The sequence below is a fragment of the Paramormyrops kingsleyae genome, chromosome 14 (assembly GCF_048594095.1).
Source record: "Paramormyrops kingsleyae isolate MSU_618 chromosome 14, PKINGS_0.4, whole genome shotgun sequence".
Taxonomy (NCBI): domain Eukaryota; kingdom Metazoa; phylum Chordata; class Actinopteri; order Osteoglossiformes; family Mormyridae; genus Paramormyrops; species Paramormyrops kingsleyae.
In genome coordinates, this window is record NC_132810.1 from 20,679,143 (window position 1) to 20,699,050 (window position 19,908).

The 19,908-nt window shown below is 43.2% G+C and overlaps 1 protein-coding gene across 8 annotated transcripts in view; it reads left to right on the top strand.

Moving 5' to 3' along the window:
- sash1b (SAM and SH3 domain containing 1b) overlaps positions 1-19,908 on the top strand; it is a 94,994-nt gene that overhangs the window by 44,779 nt on the left and 30,307 nt on the right. For 5 of the 8 annotated variants that reach the window (XM_023839277.2, XM_023839269.2, XM_023839270.2 and 2 more), the window contains exon 2: positions 19,767-19,895. In XM_023839277.2, coding sequence (XP_023695045.1) covers positions 19,767-19,895 — 129 coding nt within the window. Of the gene's footprint in view, positions 1-6,838; positions 6,943-14,426; positions 14,834-19,766; positions 19,896-19,908 lie in introns of those variants that run through there. The other 3 variants (XM_023839274.2, XM_072698791.1, XM_023839275.2) reach the window with 3 other exon arrangements.

Below are 19,908 nucleotides of genomic sequence, written 5' to 3' on the forward strand. Positions count from 1 at the left end.
TCTGCATTAAAATCTGTCCTGCATCATCCACTTTGATAGATGGATGGATGGATACATACATAGATAGGTAGATAAAAAACTGTAACAGTGCAAAAAATATCAGAGAAAATATGTGATATTTCCCTATACTGTATGCTTGAGAGATGTATAGTTATGTGCCTTAAAAAAGGTTATTTCAGCCTGTGTCCTGCTATACTGTGTTTCTCCCAGAGCGAAGGTGAAGAGAGGTTCAAAGGATCACACTTTGAGCAACAAGAGCACTTTTGTCTCCTGATGGACCAGGCCGGCGTCGTGGCCTCCTTTGAACTCAGGCTTCCGGAACGTTCAGCCCAGCATGACATCAAGCCCCGAGTCAGACAATGGAAACCAATTTGACTGCACCTTGAGGGGTTTAAAGTGCACAGGTGAAATGATTGCAGGATTTCTAAAAGCCGATCACACTTGGTGCATTAACAAGAATCCAGAAGGTTCCGTTAACCCTGATGGTGACTGATTTTACAGAGACAGTAAAGTGGGTGGATAGGATTGGGGGACTGAATATTTACCTCAGTTCTCCGATGGACCGTGCGTGTGTCGGATGCTGACCTGATTTAACCTTGGCAACTGCATAAACAAAACGCTCCATCAAAGACAGACATCGCTCACCCAATAGATTATCTATTAGCATGTCTCTTTACAACATTTGGATTTCATTAAAACAGGATGGTTCCTCCATACAGTCCCACAGCTGGCTACAAAAGCACAAACTTGGGTGGAGAGTTTTGTTTCCTGTTTAGAGCTGTCCCATGGCTCACGCCCCCTCCTTCCTATAAGTTTTCTGTCTCCTTTCTCCTCTATGACCCACGGTTGGTGAAAACCTCTCACATACGATATGCTACACAGATGATATTTATAAAAAGCAATTCAGGATAACTATTGTGTTCCTCATGGGTCCTAGCCTGCCCCCTACTGGTTGAGCCAGAAAGCTGAATTGAAGCATTACTTTTACTATTTTTTTTTTCTTTTAAATTGCACCTTTCACAACAGTGTTGCCCCAAGGTGCTTTACATGGGTGTGTTGTGATGCATTCCTGTTTCATTTATATGGAATAATGTTGCAGGTTCTCTATGTATTGTCCCCTGCGTGAGATACTCATTATCTTATAATCCAGAGCCATGTATTTGGTACCTTGCACTGATTGTAGAAGGTAGCAGAGAGGCTGCCTTGGATGTAGATTCCTGAAAGAGGAATATGTTCCCTGGTAACAACACATCTCTGGTAGTCGAGGTTGAGATGCCTTGGGAATTATGCTTTTAGTGTCCTTCATTTAAGGAGAAGGAAAGATGAAACTGTATAATACTATCCTTATAACTTTAGCTGGTGGAGGGGTGAGGAGGCTCTGCATGTGTTAGCATGTGACATTAGCTGTCCAGCTCTGTACAGCCTCCCATGGTGTATTTAGTACTGAAACTGTTGTGACCATAATCCCCTCTGTGCACCCATGACCTACTGGAGTTGCTGGGAACAGCATTTGCCTCTGCAGCATTTGTTCGCAGGGAACATTAGCCACCACGTCGATCTAGTGATAGAGAAAGGGAATGTGGATGATGGGATCTGACCCCATCAGGTGGATGAAGAAGCCAGTATATGTGTAAAGCACAATGAAAAACAATCCTTATTACAAAGCTTCACCATCAAGAACTATTTTTCATAAAGAAGCAGATGCACATATATACAGTAACCCCTTTCTTTGGATGTGAGGGCTCAGATCTCGTGGGAAATGCCGTTGACTTAATATAGGCGAAAAGTTTCTGGACAGAAAATGTGCAGGAATGCGTGTCCTTGGCACGTGTGCGAGAAACGGAGCGTCCCGTAGCATAGTGGACCGTCGTGGGATTCCACAGGCTGGGGGTTACCGCCAAACATGTGCGCACATCCGTGTCAGCGCTCGGCGCTCGGGGAGGGCAAAAAAAAACCCGTCGGGGATCGGGGGAAGTACATCTAGCTGTTTACAGTTTGCTTTACACTTTCGCACAGTTTCTGTTCACTTTAGATCCTTGGCGTTTTTTATGTCCTGTTCTCTGTCAGGTCGCAGTTTGGAGGCTAATAATTTTATTCCTTGTATCGTTGTCGGCTTGTATCTTTTAAACCGTTCTGGCATTTTCCTTTCAACACACAATAAAGGCGTTTTAAGTTGTTGCAAAAGAGAGATAAAGGATATGCCTGTTATCGACTTGCAAACTGATGACGAGACGAAGGCAAAAGATTTACCGGTCCTGTCCGTCATATAATCTGACACCCAAAGCCTGTGATATGGATAATATTGGTGAAATATGTCCAGCTTAATTCATACAAAGTGTGAAACGGTAATTGCAGTACCGTTATCTGAATCAAAGCACCTTCTAGTTGTCAAACTAATAAATAAGAATGATGTGATCAGGCTGCAGATGTCCTCACGCGTTAAATAACTGCCTGTTCCATTGCGGATATTACACACATACATAACATGAGGGTTTTGAGGGAATTATAGTCGCACAAAAGCGCCTGGCTCTGTATTTATGACGAGGCACAATTGTGATCATTCTTTGGCCTGAATAGACTGACGTGGGAGCCCATTACAAATAGCTAGTTCCATACCTGACTATAAAGAATGGACGTAAATTATGGGGGAGGGGGGGGTAATCAAAACCAGCCAATAGAACCCCCTGGACTCCCTTAAATGCGTGGAGATCTCAACCACCCCGCTGCTCAGCTCAAAGTTATGCCCTTTCTATAGAGTATTGCCGACAGAGCATCTTGGATTTACCGTGATTAAAAGGCCGGGAATGGTAAAATGGGAAGCGATGTACTTGTACGGTTTCCTCATAAGCTGATCCTCGCAGCTGTGATATCTTCCCGTTTCCAGAGCAGAAATTGTAGGCATATCTCTCGTGAACTGGACGGTGGCAGCACTTAACACGCTTATTAATAAACTTCAGCCTGCATATCTAACTCGTTCACTAGGATCGAGGTGGTCTTTGCTGCAAACGAAAACTCTTAGAGGCGGAGCAATCGTTCATTTAACTGTGATTAAAACACAATTCCAGTATTTCTAGCACGATAGTAAGTGTGTTACACGCCATTGCGCTTTATATTACTTTTTCTGAAGTGGTTTTAGTGTCGCATCTAACGGGATTTCAAACTGGAAGATAAGCCGTGTGCTGCCATCTAGTGGTGACAGGCTTCACGACGCCCCGTGACCCCGCCGTGATTGCTGCCGCTATCGCGCTCGGCGCGCGTGTATTCCGTGCCATGTAAGTTTAGCACCAAATGAATGGATAAAAGCAACCGATATTTGTTCTGTAAATCCTGTGAACATATAGGTTACAGAAACACAGTTCTATGTGCGCGAGGATGAGATTTCATTTTCATGGTCATTTTACGCTCAGCAGCCCAGTTAGAAATAATTGTGAATTAAGGGATCCTTGTTGGAGTACAAAAAGAAACCGATGCGGTTCAGTAGACACTTGATACATATTAACTTTCATAACAAACCATAAGATGCAGTTTTTTCCGTGTTGTTTTTTGTTTTTTCGGTTGTGCTTTGTCTTGACGGTTGATAACTTCGTTTGGGTGATTTGTAATGCATAATCAATACAAATGTCAGGGAGATGATTGCTGAAATCGCGAGGCGGAGGTTACGGAAATCGCATGAGATGATTAATGAGAGTCAAATAAAAGGCCACTGATTCTGATTCTTTCTTTGCTGACAGTATTATAAAGGTGATTTCAAAGGTGAAAATGAATGAATGACCCCAGAAGCCGGGTTCTGTCTAAAGTGATTCTAATAACAAGTCTTAAAAGATTAGTGAGAAAGGCATGAAAGTTTTGTGTGGAATTAAAGTGTTAAAGATAAGTGGAATCACGTCCAAACTCTTCTATTGTTTATTGCCAAGTATTTGGCATCTGCTATAAAGCAATATGGACTTCATTATGGTAGTGTTTTTTTCCTCAAAGGTTGTACAGTATCTGAAACTTCGGTTTTCTGAAATGGAGCTAATTTAAATCTTCAAGAATAAAACAATGTAAGGAATTTACTTATGTTTCATGAACAATATACAGTACGTCCCCTGCTGTCTCTTAAAGCTGTAGGCCTAATACTGTGCATGTGACTGGGTCCTTATAACTATTAAAAAACTTTTTTTGTGTGTGTGTATCACTCTGTAATTGATTCCTGGAACTAGGTTGGTATACGCTAAATAAATGTGTTTTTTATCTTAACCAATTTCGAACGTTTCTAGAGTAGAAACGTTACGAAAAGTCTGGATGTATAGGGTGCAGAGCCACATTTCTCGACGTTACCGCATGGGACGTGATGTACCACTGTGTTTTTGGAGAGCTGAGGAAAACGCAGGATTGTTTCCGTCCGGGAGCTGCTTTCTCTCGCCTCTGCTATTCAGATCCTTTATGTGGGGATTTGCCAAGTGCGGCTTTTAGGACAGAAAGAGGGGGGGGGGGCGGTTGAGGCTCTTAGGACTGGTAGAAGTTAAGTGCCCAGAGCAAGGTATGAGCATGCAGTAAAACCCCTCTCTCGAAAAGCGGCACGAAGAGACGTTTCCCGTTGAGCTTGCGGTCACGGTCCGGTCGGGATCCGTCCGCAATCATTACCGGGATCTTGCGGTTATCGATGCGTGTTACTTGAGCCTCTGATTTACGCCTCATTTCCATGCATGGGGGCTTTCGGCAGGCGCAAATGGAAAGTACGACTCACGGCAGCTAAGAGGCATTTCATTGCTGGCGTGATCCTATCATAATCGCGGATGATTATTATTTATGGTCCCTCGAACAGTTGTGACCGTGTTACAGAAATAACTGGCTGCTATAAATCAATCGGATGGATGGTTAAGGTCAGCTGATACACAGGTGTGCTCTGAATTTTCCTACCGCTATGACCCACGGTGGTCGTAAATTGAATGTATTTCTGTCTCATCCCAGATCACTTTGGTTATATTTACATTTATGTATCTGGCAGTCATTTCTGGTCATCTAAATGCGTTCGGTCATGCATGTAGATACACAATTTCGGAACATAGGTGTACTCAGGGGCGATTCTTATTTTTGTACATACACAGGAATATGTGTGTGTGTGTGTGTATGTACACACTACACTATCTTAAACTAGTCTTTTTATAAATACTTTTAAATGCTGAACTCTGTCTACTATGCACTTTATTTTACTATTTTATTTTATTATTTAACTCTTGTACTATTTTAGTACTTAATTTTATTCTACTTAAGTGAGAACTTAAGTGTTATTTTTTTTACTGTTAACTGTCATTTTAGTGTGCAAACTTTGAGGGGGCTCTGAGTCCAAGAAATTTCATTTCATTGTTATCTGTATATGACAATAAACTTGAAACTTGATTCTAGGATTTGATGCTGGGGGGGTTGTTCAGCCCCCTGAAAAAATACGTGTCACCACAATAAAGTCTGCCGAGGTGGGGGTACGAATATGAAAATCACTAGATGGTGTCAGAAAAACTGTTTTTCTGGGGGCTGAGATCCCCCTAAATAGGGTGAATCCAACTCTGGACACTAAATGTTACTGTCGTTGTCTGATCTGTGTTAAAATGTACAGTTGACAGGTGCAGCTTTTCTCCTAAATATCTTAATACTGAAAATGCATTAGTTTTGATGAGCCCCCAGGAGTGAGATCCCAGAGATCCAGGGAAGTTGCCAGGTTCTCTCCCGGATGGGGAACGAAGTCACTGCGGAAGCTAGAGCAGAAACCCAGACGGACGCCAAAATAACGGGGGGGGGGGGGGGGACTTGGGCCTTCCTGTCACAGACTCCATCCTGGACCCCGACCCCCATGTGACACCCCCATACGTAGTGCTGATTTTGTGTCCACTAGGGGATCCTTTAACTGCCTACATGTAGGTGTTACGATGGTTTTTCTGTGTTTTTCCTCATCGTTTTCCCCCTTTCCAGCTCCTGTTGCTCAGCAAGTAGAGCATTTCACTAACAGTGCAAAGGTAGTGGGTTCGAATCCTAGGGAGAACCCATCAAACGTGACCCTTCCCTCTACTGTAAGTAGCTTTCGATAAATGTAGAGTAGAATGAGTTTTCTTCTTTACTGTGGGCTCATGAGGAGAACATGAGGCCCCTGGTCAGGTTCCAGAAGATTGCATGTGTGTCCCCCCCCCCCGCCCCCTTTCCCTCCGAAACACGGGGGTGGGATCCTGCGTGGAGGATTCGTTCCCAGTCCCCCTATTCGGAGGAGAGCAGATGCACACCACCGAATCCCTAGAACCAGCCGTCCTCTGATTAATTTGACCTGGAAACTCGAAATCTCCCAGGACAAATCATGGCCATAATCGTGGTCTTGTTCCAGCTTTTTTCTTTCTTTACTGCCTCTCAGCTGGACTGGAGCCGTTGTCTTTTGCTGAGAGGCGGAAAAGGAACACTACACGAGCCAAAATCGAAAGATAAATAAGTAAAGCCTAATACAGTTTCTTAGTGTTTTTTTCTTTTAAAAAAAGACAGAAGAGTTGACGTACAAGCCGGGCTCTGTGATAGCAGAGAGGACTCTGTGCTCACAATGGAGGCAGCGTCCCGGAAGATGTGGCGCGGGGTTAATGAAAACATCTGCGACCCAAATGCCTGAAAGCAGTCAGTGAGGCCTCAAGAAGAGCCCTCACTCAGCTGAGGCTTCCAGTCCCACCCTTCAGATGTCTGTTGCGTCAGCCGTCCACCAACCTTCCAAATCCCCCCCCTCCTCCCGACCCACCACCAACCCCTCAAATCCTCCTCCCCCCCCCCCGAAATCCCCCCCCCAGATTTATGTTTGGCCCGCTCCACTTTTGAGGCGAGCATTGTTCTGTACTGTACATGTTTCACAAACTTCCATATCGGAGTCAGTGTTTCCAGCAGTCGGGCCGGGACCGGCGGGGGGGAGAGATTCGGGACTGCGCCACACCAGCGGTAAGCGCCGTCCGGCTGCCGTTTCCGACGCTCTGCCGCCGGGTATCTGGTTTCAGCGCCGTGTGTGACTTTCTGACAGTGGATGTTACGGTGAGGATATGAGCTGTCAGCGTCGGTAAGCTGTAGAGCGCATTTTCTGCATCATGATCTGCTTCTGTTGACTGGAAACTGGATCCTGAGCTGCTTTTATTTTCTACAGGAGACCATGTGTATGTACAGTACGTGTGTTTCTAAGACACAAAGTAAATCAATTCCCGGCTTGAGTTGCAGCCCTTCATGTGCTAGAATTCCCGCTTGGTCCCTTGGAGTCTTGCAGAAACGGACCAGTGACAGAGTGACGTTTATTCAAGGGGCCTCGGTCACAAGGGGCCACTGGTCGTGTCATTGTGAAACGTAACGGTGTACCTACAGTGTCTTATCGTTAGGGGGGTGCTGGGTAGTCTCACCCCTCCGGCTCGGGAAAGATTCGGCAGGGAAAGCAGCTGTGAAACAGGCAGTTATCGATTTCCCCTTCTTTTTTTACTTTTTGAAACACAAGCCTGGCATTGGTACAAATGAAATACTTTCCCGGTCCGGGGCTTTGTTGTCGAGGGAGAAGGCAGCTGGAAATGATGTCGCTGTGTTTGTTTCTGCATGGAGGTCACATTGGAGCCTGGCTGTCCTGCATCTGATACCACCCCCGACTCCCGGTCTTCCTACGAGGCCACGGGCAAGTCCCTGTGGAGACCGGGTGTGCCTTGGCTCGAGTGGGCACGAGGGGTGGCCCAGGGGTTTGGGTGGGAGGGGTGGGGGGGGGGGGCAGTGGTGAGGATAACTTAAGATCTCAACAGATGGGCTGGATTGGAAGAGCTGCTCTGTGTGATTGCTTCAATTAGGTTGGATTGTCACAGTCAGGAGGGGGGGGGGGGGTGTAAAAATCAGCACGCTGCAGGGGATTTAGGGACTGGATTTCATCAGATGTCCTCAGGATTGCAATTATAAACGCCCTCCCCCTCCCCCCGGCTCAGTATGTGCTCTAATCAGTTCGCGACTGAAAGCCAGGTTTCCGAAAGCTAAACATAGGCAGCTTCTCCTTTTGAATCTGACGGAGCTTCTTCTTTCCAGCTCTCACTTCTGGATTTTGGACCGGGGGGGCTAGACTGGGTCGCGCAGCGACTGACTGTGAAGCTCCCACCCTCCCCCCTCGTCCTCAATCAATGGCTTTGTAACGGATGTAGACTCAGAAGGATGCATTGCTGGTGGAGGCCATTACCATAACACATATTGATGACATTGTGAATATTGAAAACCTTCCATCTTGTTTTTTAAATCTCTCATCAATTGCCTTTTCTCACTGTTCCAGAAGCGCTGGCCCACAGACAACACCTCACCAACAGACATATTCTCGTAAGGCATTGACAAACACTGAGAGAAGACTATCACGAGAAAAGGGAAATTCGCAGAGAAATATCCCCCTCAAAAATGAAAAATAAAAATAGGATTGTTACCACAGTGTCAAAATGAGTTACAGATGTAGAATTTTCTAAATCCTTTATGATTAATTCATGTGAAAAATATATCTCCCTCCTGATGTGCTATAGGCTGACAGAGAGCCTCCTGAATGATACTGACTTTTGATTGGCTCACTGTCAGCCCCTTCGGAAATGTGCAAGCAGATGCTTAGACAGATGACCATGGCTAATGCACCACTTGTTCCGAAACTTGTCAGAAGTAAATTATGCAACATCATCTAATAAGGATTCCTAACTCAGTGTTGAATTCAAAAATCAACGCATCATTTGTCAGATGTTATTTCACACTAAAAATAATGACTCAGTGCTTTGTACAGCATGTGATCTTCCTTTTAACTTCCATTCCAGTAACTCGTCCTATAGGCATGTGGGGGTTTTCTGTTTGTTGTTGGTGTACTGCAATACAAGAGCTAAATTACCTTTCTGAGGTCTTACTGATACATTTTTAGCATCTCTAATTGCCAGGGTCTTTGAGAAACTGACTATTAGGGGTCAAAACACGAGATATTAAGCAAAACACAAGATATTAAGCAAAATAAAATGAAGCAAAATAAAGGCACTATATTCATTCTGTTTTTTGAAGAGCAAGTTCAAATATTGTGGCTGAGGTGTCAATGTCAGACATTCATCCATTTATTAATGGGATCATTAATGCGGATCATTCATGGTCATGTTAGACATGCACAAGACAGTCCTAAGCTTAGCCATTGTTACCATCTGCATCCAGACGGGAAACTCCGGCTGCATTTGTCACTGGGCCGCTGAAGACAGCTCAGGTCGATCAGTAACACAGGTGCTACAAGCAGTCAGCCAATCCCCTCGCTTCCTTTATCTATTCCTCTCACAGGCCTGTAAGACTTATCTTTTCAACTTTCTATTTCCTGTCGGCAACGGACTCGTAAATAGCAATCAGGCGCACCCCGCTGCCAAGAGGAAACTCAGATAAGGATGCTGTATTGTGTTCTCCCTAACGATGGACCAATTGTAGGGGGCGATGCTGTAGGGGAGAACGGTTTGCGGGCTCTGAGATGTCTTTCTCATAAAACCGCCTGGCATGTCCAATTTATTTGCTCTGATGCACTTCAGCAGTCTTATCAAATGAAGTTTTGGAATGGAATACAGTAATGGAATACAGGAATGGAATTACCCCGCTGTTGTACCTTTATCTCAGAGCCTATTCAATTGCTGTTGGGTTTTGTACCCCTGCAATGTGCGGCTTAAAATGTTTTTTTTTTCTTGGGATCAGTCTTATCTCTGATTATCAATTGCTCAAGGAATCTAAGACTCTTCTAAGTATCGAGTGTTTTTTTAAGCTTTTTTTAAAATCCAAGATAGTCGAGATTCAGGACTTCGTAACATGGTTATATATCAAAGACAAGCCCACGTAAAACATTTAATACGTGATGCTATTTGTTTGTTGCTGTGTTGTCTCCGACTAATAAAACGTCTCTCCTCGTGCTCCACATTCCGCTTTTCCTGTTTATACACTTTTGCCCACCTATCCATCTTCTGACCACTTACCCTAACCCTAACCCTAACCCTATCCTAGCCAGAATACGGCACAAGGTTGGGGTGCATCCTGGATTGGGGTATCAGTTCATTATAGGGAGATAGAAAATAATACTGGCAATTTAGAGACACCAGTTAGCCAAGCTATGCCTTTGGACTGTGGGTGGAAACTCTTCTCAGGTGAGGAGAACATGAAAACTCCACACACACAAAGAGCGGAGGTGGAATTAAAACATCCCCCAAAACTTGGTGTTGTGACACTACTGATCATCAAGCCAGCGTCAAGCTTAGGAGCTGTGCTGGAGAAAGCGTCCGAGTGAAACGAAACGTAAGGGATTGAAGATGACAAACGGTGCCTTCATTCAGCATTCAGCCGAAAATCAGGCCTGGAAGAGACCCTGACAGACAGACGGCCAGCAGAAGAATCCCAGCCTCGAATAACAGAAGCCGCAGCATCCTCTTTGGCTGGCCAGTGTTACCTGCTATTCATGGCTGCCTCACGATTGTGGAAAGGGAAGAGAAAGTAGGACGTTTTCAGACAAGCCTTTCATTTCTCAGAGGCAGTCTTTTGAAGGAAAAGGTACGGGGAATGTACTGCGGTTTAGCACAGCATACTGGGGGGGGGGGGGGGGTAATGTGGGTGGTGTGTGGATTGGCAGGATAGGCTGCTGTGTCTGGGTTCGGGTTGCCTGGTTTGGGAACCAATGTACAACAAACAAGCCTGGCTTTGGTGCGTTTCTCAGATTTAAAGAATAAAATATGTTGGCAGCATGTTATTAAACAGTCAAGGTTTGTGTTTTGTTTTGGCAATAGTTTCCTAGGAAAAAAAGCAAAACACATTTATTTATGACCTCATGCAAGGAGCATATTGGAGTATTCTGGAATCTTGTTCTTTTTATTGAGATTTTATTGAAATATTACGTTTGAGCTGTCAGATGTTTTACATTTTGGAAATGCAGAGAAGGGCAGAAAGCATGAAAAATTACATTTTACAGTCATTTTCAACTTGTCAGTCTGACAATATGAAGTGCTGTAACTGCCTTGTATATCACTATGAATACTTTTTGTGTAATGATGTTCTGACAATGGTGGCACTATTGCACAGGGTTTCCTCTGGGTTCTCCAGGTTCCTCCTGCAGTTCAATGAAATTGCCAATAGTGCATAATCATGTATGTGAGTGTAATTGCCCTGTGATGGACTGGCATCCCGTCCAGGGTGTCCCCCTGCCCTGTGCCCTGTGATGGACTGGCATCCCGTCCAGGGTGTCCCCCTGTCCTGTGCCCTGTGATGGACTGGCATCCCGTCCAGGGTGTCCCCCCAGTCTTCTGCCATATGCTGCCTGGGAGAGGCTCCAGGCAACACTGACTAGGATAACCGATTAGAAGATGGATGGATGGATATTTGGACCATCTGCATCATATATAGTAAAGTAAATAAAGTGAATCTTTAGGCATCACAATTGGAAAATGTTTCTCTGCTGTTGGCCTACATGAATGCTCTGGTCCTTTGGGGTGGAATTCGCTCGCAGTCCTGCTAGATTCTCTGTTTGTGCTTCATCTTAAAAGTTCCCAGCCAATTAAGGCCGGGCCTGATCTTCCCACTGTAACCTTTACATATTATTGTCTGCAGAATGAAAAGTTTGTGTTTTTTTGTTGAGGTCACACCTGCTTTCCCACAGGACTGCATAACAAGGCTGGATATGGCATCCATATGTCTCTTACTGACATAGATATTTATATATCTATAAACACACTCACATTAAATAAGTTAGACACAGCAGAGATATGCAAATATTTCGGCGCCATTAAATCATTGGTTCCAGATGCGTGCACAACAAAAGGTCCTCTCATTATTCGCGTCCAGTGATTTGTCGGTGGGAGTTTCGATATTCATTCCTGGCTCCGTCTTTTACACAGTTCCCCAATAAAAGCACGAGAACCACAGCGAGAACCTGCCAGGGGAGATTAGCCTGATGGTCGCTGACCGACGCTTACGTAGTTTCCATTCAGACACACTGGTTATGTGTGTAATAACCAGTTAAGGCAAACGGGTCGTTAATGAAACGAAACGAAAGTGAGCATGGAAACTACAATGCGGATCATTTACATAATTTTAGACAGGACATTCTGTCATAGTCCTTTTTTTTGGCATGCTGGTTAATAATATTGTTAAATATGAATACATAGCTATTTAATAATAGCATTATTAAGCATAAATACGCAGTTATATACGCTTATGTTCGTTTTGCCAGAAATGTGGCAGAAAACACTTTAAAGCTTATGGATCTTTCCGGGTTGTGTGTCTTGCTACGTAAAATATGGATGTATATCTATTTAAATATAGAGAATAAATCCATTTTGTAGTAAAAGGTATCGGAGGTCGATGTACAGCTGTTTTACCCCGAAAATCATCAATCTTCCGTAGATACACAGGTAGAGATTACAAAAAGTGAATATCAGCCAATAGGGGGAGTAAGTGACAAGTAACGTGGCAAAATAGAGAACTAAAGATCCTCAGTTTCTAAATAAAACTACTAGGCTATCAAATTTTAATAACGTGATTTATTATTGCAGGTTAAAAGATAAATTTAATTAACACTCTGCATAAATGCTTGGAAATCTTACGGAGTTGTACATTAGTTACCGTATCTACATTTGCAGCATAATCTGCATAATTAAATGTCTTTTATTTAGTGCAGGGATGGGGAGCCAGTGTGGGTGCGGGTTTTTTGGATGGCCTGTCAATGAAAAATCGTTACCTTGTGAGACAAATAACCCCCATTAGAGTAAACTTTGGCCTGTACTACGAAGCGGGGTTACTGGCTTATCAGAGTAACTTGTCGGATTTAAGGTAGTTTGGGCAAAATATGAATATGAGGTACCTTAATTCCGACAAGTTACCCCGATAAGCCAGTAACCCCGCTTCGTAGTACAGGCCACAGGACTGGGATGCATTGGAAGATGAATTTCTCAGGCAGTATGTTTACATGCACAATAAGAAAATCTAATTATTGTCTTAGGCCAACTAAAACCGGACTTTTGAAGTACATGTAAACATGTTAGTGTAAGTGAAATTGTACAGACCCCCCCGGGGCTTTCACCCGGAAGTAACAGAAGATGCATGGGGCATAGCCAAGGTTGCGATGATTTGATTGAAAAAAACATGCAGAAAATTCCAACCTTAGCCTGTAGTATCAACTGTAACATAATTGCTGATGAAATGTGAAGGATTGTGTGTGTGTGTGTGTGTGTGTACGGTTTATTAGTTAATTGAAGTTTCATTCTGTTAGACAGTATTAAAATGTTGAGTTGTACAGTGTTATTATAAAGTTACGCTATATGTTAAGTCTGAATGTCATGGATATTTTTCAGAGGATGGTTTAGTACTGCAGTGCCAACACTGGACAGATGTTTTTCGTAAGATTACAGAGCCATTAAAATAGAACAATGCACCAAGCTAAACATTCACTGCTGAACGTTATTCATGTTTGTGAGGCAAAGTGAGGCGGTTATATTAAATTTAGTATCATTAAAGGGCATGGGATACGTCATTCGCCAAAACTATTTCTAGTGTATTGTGTTCAAGTAGGCCTAATACTAAAAGAATTAGTTCCGTTTGAGGATAGGCCCAGAGAAAGCTTAGTGAGAAATAAATATCTGCTTGTTTGTGGTTATGGTTTGTTTTGTTTAACAAATGCACTTTTTCATGGGATTGCTAACTGAACAAAAAAATTATGTCTGAACCAAGAGTCCACCTATGTAGGAACTGAAGCTCAGATATATCCATCCTTCCATCATCTGTCCATCCATACATCCTTCCATCAACCGTCCATCCATCCATCCATCCTCAAAGCGATCATTCAGGCTAGGGACGCAATGGGCGGGATGCCAGGGTATCACAGGGCACAACTCGGATATGTTTTTCTTGATTGATCATTTTTGTGCTGGGATGGTATGTGACTGCATGCTGGTTAGGCCTCGTGCCTGTGATTGGACGGTTGCTGGTCCAAATGCACAGCAGGCAGAGTGATGTCATTGTCAGCCTCTTCAGCGGGGCCCTTAACCCCAAGTGCTCTAGGGGCACTGTCCACCCCAGCACACTTGTATGCCACTTAGGACAAGAGCATCTGGTAAATAAACGTAAAATGTGCATATCATTTATTAGTCTTGAAGTGCTGTAACTGCCTTGTAGTGCTGGTGTGCATTTGCTGTGCATTTTCAGATTATGTAATATCTTAGTATTTTCGATACTCAGAAGGCGGACCTTTAACTTTTGCCAGGAGAGTCACATGTAAAGGAAAGCTCGTTTTGGATATAAAACATGGAGACGCACAGAAACAGTAACGGTAAAGGAAGCGTTGTTTAAATTCCTATTCAACTTCTTTAAACGGCATTTCTGGACCGATTCCAGTGTACTTCCTTTTCGGAAAACTCCCCTGCAGTACTTTTTGGGTGAGGCCAATGATCAAGCGCAGGACCGAAGGAAAGTCATTCAGGCAACTTTGCAGAGGGAGCATGAGCTCGCGGGGCGAAGTCCTTGCAGATCTGGATGCTCATAGCGCTTCGTTGATGTGCCTCGTCGGGACAGACATAATATCTTCACGGGATTTGTACTGTTCCTCTCTTGGATTATTTTGAGTTCATATGTTTAATAGAAGGCCGATAATCTATAACATAATGATGAATTATTTAAAGGATACGTTTTTCCCGTCTAATCATTATTTGGATTTTTAACATTTATTTCCGGATTGCAGCAGCGTTTTAAAACCAGAATAATGGAAGGAGATCAAGATGTAAACTCGGACTCCCAGTCAGAAAGCAGTCCGTCTGACAGTTTTTCTAAACTTTGGACAGATGTGATCGGGATTCTGGTAAGTCCAGAAAATGTTCATTCACAGCAAAAGGGGATATAAAAATAAGACTGGTTGTAATTAATTTCCAGGCTGCCTTACATAGTTATGCAATATGATTTAAATGAAATTCCATATCACACATAGCGCCATAAAAATATTGGGGGATTTTAGTACCGAGAAGCCTCCCGGCCGGTACAGTCTGCGCAACCTTTAACATTATTTATAACGTACGAAATAATCGCGTCTCATCAAATCGAGCGAGGTTCCTTTAAACCCGCTTTCGACCTATGAGACGATGATCAACGACATAACCAAAGGATCGGTAACGCAGATCAAGTGACCGATTATGCGCCGAATGTTATGCAAATTATATGCATGGAAGAGAATTATGAATTATTAATGGGCTATACTTCCAAAATATTCATATAGATTCTGTAATGTATTATGCTGTTCCCAGATCATTTCAAGACTATTTCGCGATGACTGTATTAATTGTATAATTCTGGGGGCACTCTCCCGAAAATTATTGTGGGAGGGGTACTGCGTTTCATACATTCATGAAAAATCAGTAATATACTTTGCATTTCCTATATGAAATTGCATCTGTTTAGGAATTTTGATTTTCTACAGGGTCCCCAAAAAAAGCACATAGCCTGACACTTTATGTATGGTGACAATACCTCCCAGTAAGGTACAGAAGTCTATAATGTGTCCCATTCACCTGTATGTATTCTCAGTTTGAAGTCGATCTTGAACTAGATTGTATTTTATTTCCATAAGTCGTTTATCTTAGCAGAACTGGTAACGTAGTTGGGCTCCATGCTGACTGCAATGTTGTTGTGTTATCTGTCTCAATTGTACGTTACGTTTTGAAAATATCCATCTGATAAGCTAATTTAAATCAATAATGCTTTATCCAGGTGGGTATTTGTTCCTTATCTAATCTTGCGCTCCATTAGACACATACAGGAGAGACTCAGCTTGGCAGCCACAATATCTACTGTCCCTGGAGCAATTGGGGGTTTAATGGTGGGATTAGCCTGCAGGCCCTGGGATTCAAACCGGCAACATTCCGATTACAGGCACGGTGTTCTAACCCACTGAGCTGCTGAGCCACCCTTTAGCTGATTATAGATACCATTTTATTATGATATAGGAAAACTGCCCTGCAGAGTTACTAGGTACAGGAGCTCTGACATAGCTGCTAAAAAGTGTGATCTGTCCTGTCGGTGTGATTTTCACCCCTGAGGTCTGACGTTGTAAATATAAGAGCCTCATTCCGCATCTGAAAGCCTGGATCCTTGCGTCAGGTTGAGGTGCTGAGGTGTGAAGTGTCACTGGGCTTGTAAGCGCCTCTTTGTTGATGATCTGACGCTGAGCAGGAGTGCCAGGAGCTCAACGTCCCTCAAGTCCTGGATTAGACTCTGCAAGGTGCATCTTTAGCATGGCTTTGCACATCTTATCATCACAAGAAAACAAAAAGTCGAGACAGTTTCAAAATTGCTCCCCTGTTTCCAGTGCCGAGAGTCTACATTCAAATTTCAAGACTAAACATTTCACCGATGCTGCCTACGGCAAAGACACTAGTCGTTCGATGAAAATGAAATGAGGTTTAATTTTAGTTGAAGGTTGTCTGTAATTTATTAACTATGTGGTTGTTTGGGAATATAATGGTAAGTGATTGGGTTGCACTATGAAAGCACACTTCAGGGCGATTCCGACACACTCCGTGCTGTGTGACGCTTTTATCTTCCCCCTACATATGCTTGAGTATTTTTCTTTAAATTGTCCCTGAGCACCTTGTGACGGACTGGCGTCTCAACCAGGGTGTCTCCTGTAAGGCAGGGTGTCTCCTGTAAGGCAGGGTGTCTCCTGTAAGGCAGGGTGTCTCCTGTAAGGCAGGGTGTCTCCTGTAAGGCAGGGTGTCTGGACAGGGGTGCTGTACCATCCAAGCTCACTGCAACCCTGAAATGGATTTGTGGAAGAATTATATCAGGGAGATACACTAGGAGTAGATCATGTGTTCTCTAATTTGTTCTAGTTTGTTTGGCATGAAATGTATCATTTGGGAGCTCTCCAGCCAGTGAGAAATCTGTGTGTTGTCCATTAGGAATCGAGGGAGAATGACTGCCTAATTCTTTTAGTATTAGGCCTACTTGAACACAATACACTAGAAATAGTTTTGGTGAAGTTAAGCGGCCTATTGGTTCAGAGTCATCGGTGTACTTTTGTGGTGAACACTAGTGGTCTTTCCCAGACCTCCTTTCATCATGGTGATTGTGCTGCCTCTTCCTTTCAGCCCTGAGGATTTCCTGAGGAAGCCCCCCCCCCCATCTTCCCAGGAGCTGGGGGTACAGAAACCAGCATTAAGTTCATATTGCACTATAATGACTGCACTTGCTGCACGGTTTATCGGCAAGTGCGTTAGGAATTTACTTTGCAGCGTCGTGCAGAACAATCTAGGACAATCAAGACAATCGACATAATAAATTACATACATTAAATAATGTGCCTAGTGCTCTATAATTACAGCACAATCCTACAGTGCTTAACTTCCTCTGTCTGAAATAGAAGCCAAACTAAGATTTTCTCCTGAATCTTTGATTAATCAGTTATTTCTATATATAGAGACTATCACCTGTCCTGTTATATTGTTTGTGTTTAAGGTGGTGTGGCTGTCCTAAAGGAGTATAGCTAGATGGTTTACTTCTGTTCTGATTTTCAGGGCATATTAGTATCGTTGAATTGTGGACGCGGGTAATAAAAGCTTGCCATGGTTCCGATCGTAAACGGGACACGGGAGATTAACGACACCGACCTCTGGACCAAAGTGCTGAGCACAGCTGCGTTTTGTTTAGGTCTTTCGTCTGGCACTTTACGATTCATCTCACCGGCACCACATTTCCCAGACGTTTCGTTTGGATATGCCGCCTTTGATTTCCCTCAGCGCTAATTTTTAATCACTTTAATTTTCCTTCGGGTGGTAAATATTTACATTAGCTAACTCCTCTGGGGGGGGGGGGGGGGGGGGAGTAATATGTGAGACTCCTCCGTCATGCAAATGCACCACGATGGTGACTGAGGCGCCAGACACCAACAATGGCCTGACTTCAGCGTTCGCTAAGGTTCTGGCTAAAAGGCAAGCGGGATGTTTTATCGCGCTTCGATATGCTATTCAGCCGCAGAGAGATCAGAAACGGGGAACTAAGTGCAAAGTAATGTTCACAGCTAAGGGCTCTTGGCTTGAACCATGGGAAATGGTTTGGGTTACACCCATGTGCAGCAGATGTTTCTCAAATACCCCTCAGTCATAAGGTTCAATTGTTTTCCTAGTTTTGGGGCTTTCTGATGTCATGGCAACACGTCAGCTCACAAATTCTCACTGTAATCAGATATTGATAAAATTTGTTATGGTATTATGTCTTGTCTGGTTCATTACACCAGTTTGAATCATACTGGAGGTGATAAAATAGTTGGAGTCATTGTAAATTGATATTTTATGCATGCAGCCATCCAGAACTCTTGCCAGCAGTTCTATATATTTTCATTGTTCCACCGAAAGGAAATGTGATTAAACCGATCAACTAACATCCAAGCCCAAAATGACACGATTTGTTAGTGCAGGAAGTAAAACATAACAAGGATTTTTATTGGCTGGAGAAAGTCGGGAAGAGTTTTAAGTACCACTGTTCTGAAACATGAGGTCCGCGGCCTTCAGGAGAAGCCAGCTGGTCCCTCAACAAGCTGTGCTCCTAAATGCTAGGGACCGAAAAATGAAACACCACATGTAGACAGATTTATTGGGATTTCAGACTAATGGATGCGTTGAGTGGGTATCTATGGTCCAGGTATTATTCTTATCATTAGGTGGTGTTGAGTCGATGTTGACGATGGTGAGCACATAGACTGCATTCCTACGGGATGTCCTGTCTGCAGTCTGGGTCTTCAGCATCCTCACCGGCATGTTCATTGTTGTAATGAGTCCATCCACCTTGTTGCAGGTTGTGCTCTTCCTTTACTTTTAAAATTTCCACAAATTTAGCTCTTTTTATTAATTCAGAGTCTTCTCATTCTAGGCTGAAAATAACAGAGCTTTATTCTGGTTGTTTCTGTTGAAAGTAAAATTATGCTTCAGTTCACATCTAATGCACATGGTGTGTTTAAGTCATGCTGGCGTTCCAAGCCGTTGAATTAAATTACTTAAAATATTGAACTAAAATCATGACACACTGTTGTTTAGATCATTCCACAGAAAAGTAAAGTTTTAAGTTGGAACAGAAGATTGGGATGAACGTAATGAAAACAGGACATATTTGTGTTTAATCTGTGCTTGTTTATAAATAAAAGAATGGATTCATGCTTTACTCATTATTGTGGCATTTTTTTTTGAGTGTTTTTTTTTTTTTTTAAAGTTTTTGAAGTAAACACTGCGCTTGTGAAGTCTCTCAGGCTTTGTTGACCAGTAGCTGTAGAAGTTATTTTTGGGATGAGTTTAGACGTTACGTGTGTACAAAGCTATTCTTCACCCTTCCATATTTATCTGCTAATTGGGCATACAGTTCTGACCGCCATGCTAATTCTGGATAACGTTTGATTTATTAGTCTTGGCATGGGGCAAACATACAACCTCAAGAGCAATATTATGCAGAAGCAATTCTTTGATGCTAATCTGTGGAGCTTTACAAGAAGTCAAGATTTATAGTAATTCTGCTGTTTTTTTTTTGTTTTTTTTTATTGGAAAAATAAGTCACTTTGGGTAATTAAATATAAAAATATAAACATATGAAAAAAAAATTAGGTATGAAGTAATTAAATTCCAGGATATCCACTTCATGTTTCTTTAAATGTTCTTGGAGGTCTGTGCTTTCATGTCTTTGTTTGGCGTTGATCGGACCTGAGTTGAGGAGCATAGGGTTGATGGCTGACCCAAACCGTGGCCCTGTTTCTGCAGGACGGTTCTCTGGGCAGCATTGATGACCTGGCCCTGGAGTACTCTGAATACTACAACACCTGCTTCGGCGACGTCTGCGAGAGGATGGAGGAGCTGCGCAAGCGAAGCGTGTCCCAGGAGCTCGAAACGGTATGAAACCCCT